Raw genomic sequence first — 18,595 nt, forward strand, 5'->3', positions numbered from 1 at the left:
TGACAGCACCTTTCAAATTTGTGACCTCTACTACAAGGGCAGCAGACAGATGGAAACATCGCCACCTACACGTTTCCTTCCAAGCTGCATACCATCCTGCTTTGGAACTATATTGTCATTTTTTCAGTGTCACTGGGTCAAACTCCTGCAAGTTTCACCCTAGTAGCACCATGGTTGTACCCTCGTCAGATGGGTTGCAGTAATAAAAGGATAATTAGGCATGGGCAACAAATGCTGGCTTAGCCAGCCATGCTCACATCACATCACTAAATAAAAAGAATATGCAGTGAATTGTCAGTTGGAAATTTAGGGTAGAATGTGGGAGCATGCGCCCAGTGGTGAAGTCAGTTTCTCAACATATCTGGGTCACGGGACTGCTAGAGATTAACGGAAAGTCCTAGATTGATCTACTGGGATAAAAGTTACAAAGATGTTATGATCTCTGGAGAAACTAAAAATTTATAGAGAAAACTTTGAACCTTGAGTTAACATTTGAAAGAATAACACATGAGTATTGATGTTTTGGGAGGCAACTTATACTTTAAACTACAGAAATAAGCAGTTCTTATCTACTTATCACACATCACACTCTCAATGGAATTATTGTTCGTATCATAGGCAGTTCAATAGCTTCCAATAGTCTGCTTCATTTTTATATTCCCAGCTGGGTAAATTTTTATCCAAGAATTATCACTCAGTGAACATCACACTTTCGACTTCATCCCCTAGCTTCAAGCTCGACAAATCTTCCAGCTTCCATTAATTCCTCTCAAATCCAGTCTTCAATCTAAGCACGTGTCCATCCTTGTTGAGAGTGGTGAACAATAGAGTCAACATTTTTCAGTCCTTAAGCTGAATGCCTGGTTGACTCCATCTCTTGCTTTCTACTCAGTTGGATAAGGAACACAGAAGACAAAAATGTCACTGTTGTGTGTGTTAATTCCAGATATAAAAGCAAGCCTATAACCAGACCCCAAAACTTCCTCTGCCTCCTTCCATATGCAATAGGAACACATAATATTTATTTCAGAGAAGACTGGAAGTGTATTCATTTCAGACTTTAATATCTCCAGGCATAAAGGTCACATTATGAATTCTTGGCTGAGAGTCCAGGAAGGGAAAGCATTGCTTAATTTATATCATTTCCGTGATCTATTTCTTAACTGATGAGTGTTTATTTACGCAAAATAAAGAGGTGTCAAGTGCTTACACTTAGAGTAATGCAAAGGTCTGGTTGATTGGCTCTTTTATAGGACTCCAGTAAAAGCAGATTTTAAAGAAGGGAATGAATTAATGATTTTTTTTTAAAAACTGTTTTATATTCCCAAAATGGTTACTATATTATCCATTAATTCTGTACAGAGTCTGTTCTGGGTGAATGGGCATTGAAGTGCTGTAGGTTGGTATGGATGATCTGAGGGGATCCAAGGCATAGATTGGCAAGGCCCATACCTAAACTTTCCCTCAACCACAGTATTGTTCATGAGACTTCTGAATGGTTTTGAACCATGGCTTGTTGAAAAAACTGGAAACACTGGAAAACAATGCAATTTAACTAGAAGTTCAGCACTAAAGGGGTGTTCCAGAACATAGAGGACAAGAGGTCCATTAATGGTAGTAACAGCTCTGCATAAATAAATGTTCTGATATACCTTTTACCAAGCACATGTGTTTTCTGTAGGGCACAACCGGAAATCCCAAAGGAGTTACCCTTTCCCATCATAACATTGTCAACAATGCTCGTTTCATAGGATACAGGATGGGTTACGATTGGCGGGTGAGTTTATCGATCCTGATTGTATTAAAGTTTCTTCATTGATGATACCAAATTTACAAAGTCTTTTATTTACCTCTCTGGCATCATACTTGTGAACTGATTTTAAACATAATCACATCACACTTCCTGCTTCCAAATTTTATTTTTATGTTATGAAACCTCAAATTTGTTAAGTTCCTCAAGTAGGAGGTATACCAAGTTGTGGTTGGGGGTGGAAGTTGATGTTGAAACTTTATTGCTGGAACAGCACAGCAGGTCAGGCAGCATCCAGGGAACAGGAGATTCGACGTTTCGGGCACAGGCCCTTCTTCGGCCTGTGCCCGAAACGTCGAATCTCCTGTTCTCTGGATGCTGCCTGACCTGCTGTGCTGTTCCAGCAATAAAGTTTCAACTTTGATCTCCAGCATCTGCAGACCTCACTTTCTCCGGTGGAAGTTGATAACATGTTGAGAAGTAGATTAAGGCAATCACCTGGGGCTGAGTTGGACCGGTTTAAGGAGCTAGTGTAGGATTATTTTTGATTGATTCTCTGGAAAGCAGACCAGTTATTTTCCAGCTGTACTAACCTTTAACTGAGCAATCTGCTTGGTCATTTCAGGGGTCAATTATGAGACAACACCTTTAGTATGGGACTGGGATCACTTATAAACCCAGGACTTCTTTTTATGGACAACTTGATATCTTCATGCTCAATTTTATGATCTCACCTTCTTAATTTGCAGATTGCTTTGAAATTCTCAAATTGCCATGGTGGGAGTTGAGCACAGCCTATCTAAATTATTAATCTCTGGATTATTAATGTCCTAATTCAACCGTTACAATTTTCATTTTTCTTTCAAATTTGCCACAGGGTTAACTTGCTTATGCAACTCTTGTGAGACTTGAGTTTGTTATTGATTGGTCTGCTAAATTGTACCATTGACTGATATGTTGGATGTGATTGACCTGATAATCACATCCATAACTCTACAGTGATATCCTCTCAAGCCTCTTTTGGCACAGCTTTAGCATCTCAACCTCTGAGCTAAGTGTTCTATGTTCGAGCTGCTCTAGAAGTGTATAGTAACATTGCTGAACAGATTTGGTGTCCTTCTCTCCTGGCCTTAGCATCAAGTAATTCCTTATCTTGATGGTTTCAATCATATGTTGTTCTCCAGCAGTATTTTAGGCAAGGTGTTGACCCTTTCATATCAATGAATCTCACCCTTTAGATAAATTCTGTCACTACATATCTTCAGGACTAGAAATGTCATGTTGAATTTCATTCTGGTTTCACCCAATTTGATGTGTTCAATTTAATTTTGTTACTTCAGTTTTTTTAAAAGTCAGGGTTATCCACCCTTCTGAGGTTGCTGATGGACTCTGGTGTGATATTCTTTTCTCACATTCTGTTTGTGTTTCTGGCAGTGCACATACTTAATACAACAACAAAAACTTTTCCAAAAGGTAAAATAGATCAAGGGTAACTATAAAATTTAAAAATATTAGGATAACTAAGGCCAGGCAGACAATGGTTTTCCCTGCACAGGTGGAAGTTGTATATGGGGTCTCTGTAGAATTCCTTTGGAGCAGACACCAAAGAAATTGCTCAGGAAATTGAATTTTCCACTAGGCTATTCCTCTATGCTGAAACTCTCCAGAAGTCTCAATTTAAATCAGATACTTCAGAGGGCTCCAATGAAATTAAGTAAAATATATACTCAGGGAAAGTTAGACTGTTAAATACACATCTAACTATACTTTCCCCAGACCAGTTACATCCCCAAGCCCCTGAGCTGACGGCTAATTCCCCATCCCTTCCCACGTGTCTTGTCCCCTTGTCTTGCTCCACACCCTCCCACCTTCCCCTCCCCCACTACTGGAGCAGACCCGACCTGACCCATCCCCCATAACAGACCTGACCCATCTCCCCACTGCCCGCCTCTGGACTCAACCACTGCATCCCTCCGTCCCCAACGACTGACAGAACCAAAACCCCACCAGAACCAATTGCTCCCTCCCACTCTGACTGACTGTAAACACTGCATCACTAAATTGGCCTCCTTGCCAACTTACATTCTATCCACTTGTTATCCTACCCCCTTCCTAAGTGGCATCCTACTCCTAATTTGCCTAGTGTTCTATGCTGGCATCCAATTCTCTCTCCAGCAGCCACAGTATTCAGTTGGCACCTTATCCACCTAACATCCTGTTCACCTGATACCCTACCCATCTGGCTTCCTACTCCTCCACCCAATCCAACTGGCACCCTGGCAGCTACCCAACTGACACCCTATCCCCTATCCATCTGGCACCAACTACCCTACCATCATTCTAATGCCACACTTCTCTTGTGTACTTGTCAAAGTAGCTGTCAGGACCTTTCCATTTAAGAATGTAGCGGACTGCTATGAAGAATTGGCATGGTTTGCCTTCCCCGCACAGTTCTGTACCATATGGGAATTGTCAGTCTGGAATTATGGCTCTGCATTTCTGGCGAGCCATGGTCAGAATCTCCATTCAAAAATGCAGAGCTTCCCTGTTTTGTAAAAAAGGGAAGGTCAGAGTGGCAATCTGTATGAGATTATCCTTGGAAAATCCGGCCGTATGCTCTACATGGGTCAATGGATCCCATGGTATTTCTACAGGGGTCTGCTATTGGTTTATGCCTGTGTGTTACAGAATAGACCATCACTTTCCACAATACCACCTTAAAGGTTTACAAGCACGATGTGCCTTCAAGTGGAAGGCCATGCACTGTGTGAGCTGCAAGATCAGTCACTTGGATAAAATATCATTTGTTTTCAGTTAACAAGGTACCTTTACCCCAAAGAGAGTCACAAGAGTACAGAGAAGATGAAAACTTTGGCAAAAAGCTAAGAAATTATCTTATTTTTCTCTCTGTCTCTTACTTTTAGAATGCTCGGATCAGTTCTCCAGTGCCACTCTTTCACTGCTTTGGTTGTGTAGGAGCTACTATGAACATGATCATTTATGGCTGCATGGTGGTATTTAGCTCTCCACATTTTGACGGACGGGCCTGTCTTGAGGCAGTCCAGCGAGAAAGGTATGACTGCAATTTCTGTCCAGCTGAAAAGTAAAAGTACAGAAACAGCTTCTGTAACTGGGCACCCAGGGCATTATTGGACACGATTCAATAAACATTACAACAAGGTGGGACCTAGTTGTTGAAATAATGATGATGTTGTACTCTGGTGTCAATAACATAAACATGGATCTCCCACTAAGCCATTACCTCACTTACACAGAGTGAAAGCAAGGTTGACATGGGAAAATGAAAACAAAATGCTTCACTCATCATGCTACTTGCTGATGGACCAGTATAAAAGGAGTTTTACTACTTTATATGGCCCTGTGATATATGTGGAGTGTTTGACAATCACAGTGTAGAGTTAAGCATTACTGTGCTGGTGATATCATACAGCTATCAAAAAACTTGAAAAGGTGCAGTTCAAACTTTCAGTTTACAGCTTAAAGAATGACAATATCTCTTCAAGGCTTTTACATTAATAACCAGACTAAAACACTATTGACTAAAGTTTGTTGGCAACTTAAACATGAAACAACAGAACAGAACACTTCCTTCTTATTTTCACTGCAATTATAGAACCTATTTCACAGGTATACTTTACACTGTCCTTTCCTTTGTCATTCAGACTTCCTGGACTCAATACAAGGCAATTCCTAACTCTTAAGAGTTTACTTCATTGTCTTCCCTTACTAACCCAAGAGCTATCTTTCATAGCTTTCCTTCATGATTCACCTTTTATAAAATTCACTCATGGAATGTGGGCATCGCTGGCTGGTCAGCTTTTATTGCTTCCCTAGTTGCCCTTGAAATGGTGTGGTGAGTTGACTTCTTGAACGGCTGCCGTCTGTGTGCCATTTGGGAGGGATGGTAAGTGACTTGGAGGGGATCTTGCAGGCGGACATGTTCCCATCTATTTGCTACCCTTGTCCTTCTAGATGGTAGTTTGGGTTTGAAAGTTGCTATCTAAGAAGCTTTAAGGAATATCTGCAGTGCATCTTGTGAATAGTACACAATGCTGCATGTGGGAGTAGATGTTTGTGGATGTGATTCCAATCAAGCACAAAATAAACAAATCTTCAAGCCTTTTTGAAAAGATCAAATTCTTGAGGATTTTAAATCTGAATATTACTTTCCACCACAATCCAATGCAGTGAAACTTAGGGAGTTTTAGCCTCAATCTGCCCCCTCTCTTTCAGATCCTGACAGACTCTCTCCCTGTGTCTGTGAGTTTTAGTGATATCCGAAAATCTTTCTCTCTCAAAGTCTATCTCTAAGTGAATAGAGATGTGAATCATGTGGTCCTTTTATCCAGGTAGAAATGCTGAATAGCCATTCTCCAAAGCCAATCAGCCTTTACTTTGGAAGTAAATGAATGGTTTAAAGCATAATTATTTATAACCTGACAATCTCAACATCTTCCTGGGACTTTGGAAACTAGGAGTCTAAGGACTGTAAATACTTAGACTTAGACTGTCTTTGAGTCCAAGTGCAAAAACCTTGTAGCCTTTTTATAGTAAAACATATTGGGCCTTGATATTTTTAATCTTTAACAGCCACATCAACTACACCTGTTGTTAGGCTGATTTTATAACAGGTCATATGATCCTCTTCATTTTATGCTATATTAAACAAAAGATACCATCTCCAAACAAAGCAATCATATTTCTAATATGGTATTTAATCCATGCTGTACCTATCCTGAGAATGATCTATGGGACAGCATAGAGGAAGGTTTACACTAGATCTAACTTGGGTGTATTTGCATTAGGAGTGTTTGATGGGAACAGTATAGAGTGTGCATTACTCTGTATCTATCCTCATTCTGTGCCTGCACTAAGCATGTTTGATTCTAATGCTGGTTCCTGAAGTGGTATGTGTTCCATTCCATAGCACTAATACTTGACAGCAAAGTAACCCAAATAGGTGGAAAACTTTAATTGCAGAGTATATAGGTTATGGGCAGTTCAATACAGAACAATTGGGAATGACACAAGCAAATAAAAAAAAGGTTGTGATAAATCAAAGATTTTGCCAGAAAAGTTGGGGGGGTGTGGGGGGGAGTGTTGGAGATGGAGATGTAGATGTAGTTATCAAGGACAGAAGAGTCAATAGTGTGTGTTTTTAAGGACAGGGTGATGATGGCAGAATGGAAAGGGACGGGAACAGTATCTGAAGGTTGTGAACCATTGTAATATCAGAGAACATAAGGACCAGGAGGGTAGGTGAAGTAGTCAGTAATTTAATGAGAATATGGTTCGGAGAACATAAGGTGGGTCTTATGGACTAGATGAGGTTGGAGACCACATGAAGGAGTTTAGAGATTAATTAGGGAAAGATACCAGTACAGGGCTAGGTCAGGGCTGGTTTGGTAGAACTTGGCTCAGTTAGCAGGAGGATGTGAGGGTTAATTATTTATCAATTGGGGGTTAACAATATCCAGATGGTCAGCATTCAGTACATGAGGAGGATGAAAGTGTGGCTGTTGGATTGAGGTGTCTAATTTACGATGTGTGACCTGTGAATAAAAGTATATGTATGGATATTTTTTGAACTAATCTGTTCTGATATGTTATGACACAGCTACACAATAGGTGGGACTTGAACCAGGACCACATATCCTAAATCCTAAACCATAAGTGTTGCACTTTTATGTGAGTATAAAGCTTATGTTGTATTTCACACTCATTGTGAGGAACAGTGGGGAGACAATAGAAACAGCAGAACACATGCCCTCCATTTAGAACAAGTCCATGAGCTCCTCGCAGTTTTTGGATGTTACGGAAGGAAGGGTTTAAGATGATTGTTTGTGGTGGTGAAAAGAACTCAAGAGTTAATGATGCTCTCCAGGATGATCCCAGAGCAGTGAATATTTTTTAAGCAGGGCAGAAAGTTTTACTGGATGTAGTTGAATGTGTGATTGAGCAGTTCAGTTCAGTTCAATCAATATGTGGATGGTGTAAGATACAATGAACTAGTCCTTGTGTGAGACCAAGAGAGTAGGGAGACAATGGCAGATAACAAAATGGGAGTTTAAAAGAAGGGGAAGAAGAGAAGGACAGTGAGCTGAGGAGAGAGAACATGAAGAATTGTGATGGAGGTTGGAGTCACCCTGGGTGTGGAAACATTTGGTATTGAGACAAAATTAAGAACAAAAGGAGTGAAATTATATTAGTGAGACCCATGGCATGGTACTTCAATTGGCAGTTCAAAATAAGGATCCTCAGCAACAGCTGCAGAACAGTGTGTTGGCCTAATTATAATTGATAAATGAGGAAGAGTTGGACATTTGGCCCCTCTTAACTGTCCTACATTCAATAACCTCATGGCTAAACTTTATCAGCACCACTTTCTAGTCCTGTCACTTTATTCTTTGATATCCTTAGGGCAAAGTGGATTTTTAAAAAAAATTCAGCTTTGAATATACTTTGTGACTGATTTTACAGTTTTCTTGAGTATAGAATTCTGAAGATTCACAGCACTCTGAAAGAAGAATTTCTCTTATCTTTCTGTCTGAAACAATTGATCTCCCTGCTTTGAGATTGATGAGTATGAGAGAGACGAAGGTGCTAAGGCTCACACTGCCACTGCATGGCTCTGAGTAGGTTGGGGTTCAAGTTGTAGACTACTGGGAACATTTCATTAAGTGGGCAGAGTGGAACTGTCATCACCCCTCAGCCGGATTTTTGTGATGCTATCGTTAAAATCATTTGCAAGTGTAAGACCTTCAAAGGTCTTGTCCACTGGCAAATAAACACTCTGAAGGGTGTGCAGGGTGAACTGGTGATTGACAGACATTGTTAAATGGGACAGCTTTTGGTGGGCGGAGACCTTTAGGAAGGAAGACGTGCAATTAACTCTTAGCTGGATGAGAAGGGCAGTTGGGGTTACTGCTCATCAGGGTGGCAGTGAATGAATGCTTCAATGGGCTCCTGTTGGGGCTGCGTACCTCTTTCTCAAACTTAACATTTCCCTGCTCAATTGAGTCACAGGTCTAATGTGTTTGGAGTGGATTTTGAAGGGGTGAGATCCTTAGTTTATACCTTCTATCAGTTGAATAGCCATATCTGCCAAATGTAGGGCTATCTATTAGGTAACAATCAGATGTCCAAGCTATCACTGAAAAATGCCTTGACAAGACCCAGAGACTGAGGAGAGGAGATTCCATTGGGTAAGAATAAGTGAGAATTACAGGGTAGGATGGATAATTTGAAGCTGAAAAAAGTAAAGAAACTGGGTTCAGTGAGACACTGAGCAGAATTACATTGTAAAATTATAGAGACCAGAAAGGGAAAAGAAAGACAGATTGGTATTCGACAAGGCTCAGCTGAAGAGAAATAGAAACATAATAAAAATTGAATTATGCATGTTTTGACATTCTGTGTGATCTGCTGTGTTGTCTAGGTGTACGGTTATTTACGGGACACCAACAATGTACCTTGACATGCTGAACCAGAAGGTCTTCTCTACTATTGACTTGTCAACACTTGAAGCAGGTAAGACATTAGCCACTGCATTTGAAAAGGAAAATATTTGCCTTTGTCTTTTCAGGAACATAATGGCATATGTATGGGTAGTCATTGGATGGTCATTGAATCAGAGAGTCATAAAGACATACAGCGTGGAAACAGGGAGGAGTCAAGAGTGGAGTACTGGAAAAGCACAGCAGGTCAGGCAGCATCTGAAGAGCAGGAGAATCGACGTTTCGGGCATAAACCCTTCATCAGGAATGGAAACAGACCCTTCGGTCCAACTTGTCCTTGCCAACCTGGTTCCCAAACTTACCCTGTGTTTGACCCATATTCCTTGAAACCTTTCCTATTCATATACCTACTCAGATGTCTTTTAAATGTTGCAACTGTACCTGCATGTACCACTCATCCGGTAGCTCATTTCATATAAACACAACCCTCTGTATGAAAAGGTTGCCCCTCAGGTTCCTTTTAAATTTTTCCCCTCTCACCTTGAACCCATGTCCCCTAGTTTTAAATTCCCCTACCCTAGGGAAAAGATCTTTGCTATTCACCTTATCTATGTCCCTCATGATTTTATAACCTCTATAAGGTCACCCCTCAACCTCCTATGCTCCAGGGAAAAACATTCCTGTCTCTGTTTATAACTCAAACCCATTTGTGCTGGTAATATCCTTTTAAATCTTTTTGCACCCTTTTCAATTTAATAATATCCTTCCTATAGCAGGGTGACTAGAACATACATAGTAATCCAAAAGTGGCCTCACTGATGTCTTGTACAACCGCAACATGATGTCCCAACTCTTTTACTCAGTGCTCTGACTAATGAAGACAAACATGCCAAACACCATCTTCAACACCATTTTCAAGGAGCTATGTACCTGAACCCTAGGTATCTCTGTTTGACAACACTCCCCAGGTCCTACCATTAACTCATTGGGTAGTCTGCTTTAGGATTTTTGACTAAATCCTTTGAGTGGGATGAAGAACTGTGGAGTACAATTTTTTAATTCAGTTAAAACTGACAGGATAGTAGACTCTGCATGTTGGCTGCAAGGATTAAATGTGAAATGGGTTGTGCAATCTCAACCAGTTCCATTAAGCAGTAGATTACGGGGATTCAAGGTGGCAATTATCTAACAGGTCTACCTTGCTGAGCTCTGCACCACATCAGGAAAAGTGGTGCTTTTACCCTCCCCTGACTAGCTGTTTTGGTAAAAATTGATAGTTTTAAGTTCCTGGAATCTTTATATATTCTTTTTAAGCAATTAGGGAAGATGACTAAAGGTAAAGGACCGTGTAGGTTGCAACAAGCACGGCACTCCCCTGCAGCAATGACACACCCGTGGCTGCAGTGTCGACCTCCGTGGAAACCCCTTTGTACTTACCTGCTCAGCAGAGTCTGGCTTTGGAGTTTGTCAAACTCCGAGAAAAGATTGAGTCAGCGATGGAAGAGACGTGGGCCAGGCTGGAACTGATATCGGCAATGCTTCAAAAGCATGAGCAGGACATGCAGTGTCTTGGGCACCATGTGGAGGAGGTTGAGCAATGGACTGTGGCATCGGAGACCGCAGCTGAATCCTCGATGGGACGGATCCAGGCTCTGGAGAAGCAGGTGCAGCCCTTAGTGGAGCAGGTCAACAACCTCGAAAATCAAGGTCGGAGGAAGAATATCCATGTTAATGGGATGTCAGAGCAAGATGGAGGAGATCAGCCAGTCAGCTTTTTTGAGCAATGGCTGCCACAGTTCAGGCCCTGACTTACAAGGGATCAAAGATTATGTTTTTTCAAGACTTTTCTGTGGCTGTGATCTGTAAGAGGAAGAAGTAAAGAAGAGGCTGAGGGAATTGGATGCTCTGTACTCTGTAAAGTACCCAGCAGTATTATGTTTCAGCCACGGAGGGTCCGTGCATGTCTTTGATTCGTCAGAACAGGCAAAGGACTTTTTGGACACTTTAAAATGGACTGGCCGATTCAAGCAATATGGACAATGATGGTTTTTCTTTTTCTTTTGTTTGCTTCATTTGTCTGGTTTTGTCCTTTTAATATGTTTCTTTTTCTCTTCCCTTCTCACTTTTTTGAGGTTTGGGAAGCGTTGTTGGGATTTTTTTTGGTTTGATTTTTACCAGTAATAATGGGGTCGATGTACAGGTGGGATAGGTGAAATGCTCACTTCTAATTTCTTTGTTTGAAAGATTTATGTATTCTTTACTTTTTGTTTGCCTGGGTTTGGGGTGTGGCTTCAGCTCGAAGGAGTCATGGAGGTGTTTGAGGGTAGTGTGAGTGCCTCCCATGGGCAAGGGGCAGAGGATCCTATTATCTATTTTTTGTATTGGTTTATGGTTGGTGTAGTTTTTAGAAGTTTTGCTTTGGTAGTTTCTGTAGTCATGTTTTTTAGACTGTATGAGTCTTTTATGGTTTCCATTCGGCGTGTCGTGAGTGGGGCTCTTCCTTTGGGGGGTTCACGGGCTGTTTCAGATGGCTATGGCTAGATGCTCTTTTAAATGGTGAACCTGGAATATTAAGAGGAATCACTCACCAATTAAGAGAAGGAAAGTACTTTTGAGTCTTAGAAAGGAGAGGGCTGATGTTGCTCTGTTGCAAGAAACTCACCTTGATGACAAGGAGCATCTAAAGTTGCAGTAGGGGGTTTTCAGCTGGGTGTAATTTTAATCTTTTAATTCTAAAAGCAGGGGAATGGCTAGACTAGTTCAGAAGAATCTTCCATTTCAACTGTTAGATCAAACTAAGAATGAATATGGGTGGTTTGTGACTTTCAAAGCTTTAATACATGGTGAGGAGTATGGTATTCTGAATGTTTACTGCCCACTGGCACACCCCCTTAAATTTTTTACAGATGCACTTTCCAGGTTGGTGGCCCTTAGGGTGCACCAATGATTATAGGGAGAGACTTCAGTCGTCTCATGGATCCACAGTGGACAGGATGCCCAGTAGTCTCCCAGGCACCTCCCCACAATCTAAACAACTAGTGGACCTATGTGGGGAGTTGGGATTGGTGGATGTATGGACATACCTTCACCCAGGGGGTAGATACTTTTTCTCAAATCCGCACAACTGTTACACAAGGATTGTTCTGTTTCTTTCTCTATCATTTTTTTTTTGGATTTGGTGCTGTCCTGTAAAATTGGGAATATAGCCATTTCTGATCACACGGCTGTGTACTTGGACGTTAAGTCCAAGGGTAATGGGGTAGGTTTGTGGCATTGGCGCATGGACCCTTTTTTCCTGAAGGACAGTAAGTTTATCGAGTACTTTTCGTGGGAGTTTAAAATATTATTAGATTAGATTACTTACAGTGTGGAAACAGGCCCTTCGGCCCAACAAGTCCACACCGACCAGCCGAAGCGCACCCATCCAGACCCAATCCCCTACATTTACCCCTTCACCCAACACTACGGGCAATTTAGCATGGCCAATTCACCTCCCCTGCACATATTTGGACTGTGGGAGGAAATCCATGTAGACACGGGGAGAATATGCAAGCTCCACACAGTCAGTCGCCTGAGGTGGGAATTGAACCCAAGTCTCTAGCGCTGCAAGGCAGCAGTGCTAACCACTGTGCCACCGTGCTGCCCATAAATTTGGGTATGGCTAGTAACCCGTCAGTGCTCTAGGATACTGCCAAGGCCTATGCAAGGAGTATAATTATTTCTTATTCAGCAAGTCAGAAATGACAGAGGAGAAAGCAGCAACGTATACTTGAGGCCTGGTTAAAGGCAGCGGACACTACGTACTTTGACAGGCCATCTGTGATTAAGTTATAGCAGATCACAATTCTTCAGGCTGCTCTGAGCTCCGCGTTTACTCAGACAGCAAAGAGAGAGATCTCTTTTGCGAAACATTGAGTATGGTGATAAGCCAGGTAAAGACCTGGATATCTGGCTAGGAAGAAGAGCCCCCCCACAATCTATTGCATCTCTTAGAGGGGGTACTGGCACTCTACTTGTGATTTCAAAATGATCAATGTGGCGTTTAGGAAATTTTACTCCAAGCTGTATCGGTCAGAGGGCTGTGAGGACAGGTTGGTGAAGGTGAATTCCTTCTTTAAGAACCTGGACCTTCCAGGTGTGACTCCGGAGCAGGCGTCCCTTTTGAATGCTCCCTTGACAGTGCAAGAGATACAAGAGGCAGCAAGGCAGCTCCAAAGTAGTAAGGCATCCGGCCCGGATGGCTTTCCAAGTGAGTTTTATAAGGAATTTATGAATATGTTGGCTGGGCCAATGCTGGACACTTACAATTATTCGTACAGTAAAGACTGCCTCCTGCCCTGTTTGAGAGAAGCTAATATTTCTCTCATTTTCAAGAGAGGGAAAGCCCTGGAGGACAGTGCTTCATATCGACCCGTCCTGCTGCTAAACTCAGATGTAAACGTTCTGTCTAAGACACTAGCGCTGAGGTTGGAGACGGTGTTGCCCTTTATTGTAAAGGAGGACCAGGCAGGTTTTATTAAGGGCCGTAGGTCGTCTAATAACATTAGAAGAGTACTGAAAATGGTCCAGGTGTGCCAGCAGAGATTGATTCTGGGCTTGGTGGTCTCCCTAAATGTGGAGAAGGTACTTGACTGAATGGAATTGGCATATCCTTTTTACGTTTTGAAGCGGTTTGGCCTTGGTGGGGTCTTTGCCAGATGGGAGGAAGTGCTTTATAGCATTCTATGGCAGCGGTCCTTACTAATGGCATAAGGTCTGATAATTTCAGTACTGGTAGAGGCAGCCAACAAGGCTGTCCCCTCTCACTGCTGTTGTCTACGTTGGTGATTGCTATCTGGAGATTCCTGAATATAATTGCCCCGGAGGTGGGATCAGTGCGCATAAGATCACCATTTTTGCAGTTGATGTTCTACTTTTCCTATCAAACCCAACAATGTCTGTGCCTAATTTAATACAATGTGTCAATTTATTCGGCTCTTTCTCAGGGTATAAGATTAATTTTATGAGGTCGGACGCCATGCCTGTGGGGGATCTTGGGCAAGTACCTAATCTTGAAGGTGAAATCCGATTCCCTTTTAGGTGGTCACAGAGAGGTTTTCTGTACTTTGGCATATTTATGACTCCCGCCTTTGACCAGTTTGCAAGGCTAAATTTGTGCGCTTGCTTAATAAGATAAGGCTGGACCTTCAGCGTTGGGAGGCTCTTCCAATATCTTGGTTGGGTCGAATAGCTCTTGTTAAAATAAATGTTCTTCTCCACTTGTTATGTCCCATGTGAATGCTCCCCCTGATGTTGCCTAGGCAAGCATTGCGGAAACTTAACAGTTGGCTCGGTTCTTTTATTTGACGTTGCAGGTGGCCTCTCATTAAGCTTGCCAAATTGCAGCTTCCCCAGGAAATGGTTAGGGGGAGGGGGGGGAGGGGGGGAGGTTTGGGGTGGTGGTGGTGGATGGGTCGACTTTCCAGATTCTAAGAGATATCAAATAAGCTCCCTATTATCCTTTGTGAACAATTGGGCTTGTCAGGATCCAAGGTCAATATGGCTGGATATTGAGGCTTGCGGGCAAGATGTCCCCTTATTAATTTTTTATTTATTAATAAGATGAGGACAGTCACGGAGTATTTTCGGTACCTGATTATCATTAACACAGTTAAAGTATGGAGAATGATGTGAGAAATTGAGGGCAGTTTATATAAAACCACCTTTTTCACCTCCATAGTAGGAATGGCAGGAATTTGGCCAGGGTTGATGGATTCTGGGTTTAGGTTATGGGCATCCAGAGGAGTGTCTGTCTGGGAAACTTACTTGAGGGGGAGGTCATGATGCCCTTTGATCAGTTGAGCCACAAATTTGAATTGTCCAGCAGGGACCTCTTGCATTATTTTCAGGTCAGGGACTTTATCCAGAAAAAGATCACACTATTGGTTGATCCTTATAGGTCTGAGGTAGAGAGGAGAGTGCTTCAGACTACAGGTACTCTCTCGATTACCATTTACTGGGAGGTGCTGCCTCGAAAGATACTGAACGGCTCTGCAGGGTCTGGGCACAAGAATTGAGAGTGGAGATCTCATCAGAGGTATGGGAAGACATTTGAGAGATTGTAAGAAGGATCTCGATTTGTAATAGTACACAGGCTATGCAGCTGAAGGTTCTTCACAGGCTCTATTTGACCCCAAAGCACCTTGCAAAATTTAAAAAGTGAGCATCTCCAATCTGTCCCAAGTGCAAAATAGGTATTGACACTCTCACCCATTGTTTGTGGTTATGCCACAAGCTTTTCTAGTACTGGGGGTGCTATAGCAAGTGTTTTGGAGGGGGCTCTGGGAACAGAAATCAAAGTAAATCGGTATCTCTTCTCTTGGACCTGTTGAATCTGCCTTCATTAGATGAGCATGGGAAAAAGCTGTGTAATATTCTTAAATATTGCACAAGAAAGAACATTCTGATGAGTTGGATCTTGGAAAGTCCTCTGGGCGTATCGGGGTGGCGTAGGTTAATTATGGAACGTGCTCCCCTAGACTTCCTTACAAGTATCTTGCACCAGAAAACGGAATTTTTTAATAAGATGTGGCGGCACTTTCTTAACTATATAGAAGCAGACTTGTCAGGTGTATTAACTAGGGCCTTTGTTTAGCCACGAGACCTGGGTCTGATGGGCTGGGTGCCCTCAGAGGAAGAATCCCGAATAAATATGGGTATGCCAACTGATGCTTCCAATGATGGGGAGCTTTGGTGGGGTTGTGCTGAGTGGTGTAACTTATTTTAATTTAATTTATTTTATTTTGTTTAATTATTTATTGAATTGTAGTATGGGTAGCTTTTTAAAATTTGTTTTGTAGAGTAGTAGATAGTTTATTGTTTATGTTGTTATACTCTCAGATTGTTTTATTTTGTAATTTTATAATTTTGTAAAGAATAAAAGTCTTTCACAATAAAAGAAAAGCAGTAGACCACAATATCCCCCATGGCAACCAAGTGGCTATTGACAGAAATGGAAAATATCATAGAGTAAAAGGCCAAAGTATCCTGTTGTATTGAGCAGGAGAAGTCTCTTCAGTTAACCATTGACACCCAGTTGTAGTGAGTTCTAGATGAATTCAAAATGGTGGGGGTTGCTAAGGAAATCGGAATAGGTTTTCATTGATAACTATGAAGGTTACTCTTGTCTAACTGGTCTGAGGATGCTAACAGAATCTCATTGCACATATTCTACTTCAAGTATGTGTCCAATGTTTTACATAATCAGGAGCTGTTTCTCATTGTACAATGTGTGTTTGACAAGCACAATATCAGGCACTCTTCATTTCAAATAATCTCAAATAAACACATCAACTGTTTTCTCTCCGTTTTCTTCAACTAATTTACATATTTTTCATTTAAAGAAGTGAGTTGTTGTGTAGCATTATGAGGGAACTAGAAAAACATGCACGAAGATACAGCCAAAAATACAGGGCAATATGATGAGAGCAATTATTGAAAAAGTGTGAAGAAGCTGGATTAACATCAGTAGTGTTGTAACACAGGATGTTAGAGGGTACTGACTGATAGTTTGAGACAGCTGTATTGTGATCTATGAGGAGAATAATGATAGGCTAGTGGAATGATGAGTAATACTGGGAAGTTTATTATGGAGCAGTATGAAGCGATACATTTTGAGAACAAGAATGAGGTGAGCTAATATGAAATAAAGGCTTCAGTTCTAAACGGGTAAGCAACAAAGCAATCTCGACATTTCATACCATGACTCCACTTGGGGTAGTTACCCATAAGTTGGAAACTCCTGCCCCAGAGACCTGAATCTTCAGTTTTATTTTCAGTTTGGATCTGACCCTGAAAGTACAAGCCCTGAAAACATGATTAGTGCATCCAACACATCATTGGACAAATCATTTGTTCTGCTAATAGCCAGAACGTTCTTCTGTCACTGGCCTTGCAAACCATGAATTTCATAACAATCTTTACCATGTTTGAAGATTTATGGATAGTGAATTTTATTACAACTGATTAGCAGAACAGAAAGGTAAATTTTCTTGTTATGTTTCTGAAATTTCAAGTTTGATTCAGGATTTAGTATCTCTTCAAATCTGAGCTTTGCTATAATAAGATGAGTTTTGCAGAGGTGATAATGAATGAGGAATGACTTTTCCTTGTTTGTTTCGATCTATTTTAGCCTCATCTTACTGTTCACCTATTTTCCTGTTCCCTCAACAGCAATCGTTGCTGGTGCTTCATGTCCTGTTGAAGTGGCCAGGAAAATCCAAAGTGAAATGAACATCACTGAATTTGTTGTGAGTACCTTTCAAATTATGTTCCCATGTATTTTCTACAAAGGTTGGTTAGTGATGTAGTTTGTTTAATTTAGGTGGACATCGTAGGTTGATTGATTCCCATTTCTCACCCAAATTTCTGAACTGTGCCTGGGGTTTCCCATAATGTACATTTCAGAGATGCTGCTGATTGTTTTCTAATGATAGTAATCATGATATTTTTCCATTACCTCAGAGAATTGTCAATTGCTTAAACGTAACTTTGAACATTGGGTTTGCTGGATGAAAAAAGACCAAGCTCCATCTACCAACCTGGTAATCACACAATTCAATGATAATAGGGATGTCGAGTTATCAAAACAATTGGTCTTCAACAGATCCAAATATTAGATGGGCAAAATCTCATTGATGAAGAGTCTGGGAAGCATAGGTACAAAGTCAGTGCTCTTCCCAATCTCACTAAACTCACTCCATGTCATGTCTCAAATTTCTGATGTACTGTATCCCAAAATATTCTCTGGAAAGAATTGGTCTAATTTGAATGCATCAATCCTGACTGCTTCTGAGGATTTATATGTTGAGTTGAGAAGTTTGGCATCTTGATCATTCTTTGTTTAATGATTTGGAAGAGCCGATCAAGCTGGTTTTGCCTTAATTATTCATGTTAAAGTGTGATATTTGTGTAAATAATGAGCTTTCAGTTGAAATCGCTTGCCTTGAATATTGAAGGAAATTGGAAGCTCATGAGTAGCAACATCTGTTGACGGTATAAAGATAGGTAGGAAAGTAAGTTGTGGGAAGGATACAGAGACTGCAAAGGTGCATAGAAAGGTTAAGTGAGTGGACAGAAGTCGACAATGCCATATATAAAAATAAATTAAATCAGATGGTTCAGACACAAATGACACATGACTGGTGTTCTTGTGGCACAGCGGTAGTGTCCCTTGCCTCTGAGCTACAACATCTACGAATCTCAATGGCTCAAGTCCCATCTGCACCAGATATATGTCATAACATGTTATTTAAAAATAACTAAGACACATGTCTGGAACTTGAACCTGACCTGTCCCAAAGGGTCTGCTACTTTCTTACTCTTGCAT

General features: G+C 41.2%; 1 protein-coding gene across 3 annotated transcripts in view; it reads left to right on the forward strand.

The window, feature by feature from the left end:
• Positions 1-18,595, forward strand: part of acsf2 (acyl-CoA synthetase family member 2) — a 196,811-nt gene that overhangs the window by 75,191 nt on the left and 103,025 nt on the right. For all 3 annotated transcript variants that reach the window (XM_043714578.2, XM_043714576.2, XM_043714579.2), the window contains exons 8-11: positions 1,682-1,777; positions 4,675-4,823; positions 9,210-9,301; positions 17,440-17,516. In XM_043714578.2, coding sequence (XP_043570513.2) covers positions 1,682-1,777; positions 4,675-4,823; positions 9,210-9,301; positions 17,440-17,516 — 414 coding nt within the window. The remainder of the gene's footprint in view (positions 1-1,681; positions 1,778-4,674; positions 4,824-9,209; positions 9,302-17,439; positions 17,517-18,595) is intronic.

The sequence above is a fragment of the Chiloscyllium plagiosum genome, unplaced genomic scaffold, assembly GCF_037043375.1.
Source record: "Chiloscyllium plagiosum isolate Xiang-an unplaced genomic scaffold, Cpla_swu_hap1 HiC_scaffold_25, whole genome shotgun sequence".
Taxonomy (NCBI): domain Eukaryota; kingdom Metazoa; phylum Chordata; class Chondrichthyes; order Orectolobiformes; family Hemiscylliidae; genus Chiloscyllium; species Chiloscyllium plagiosum.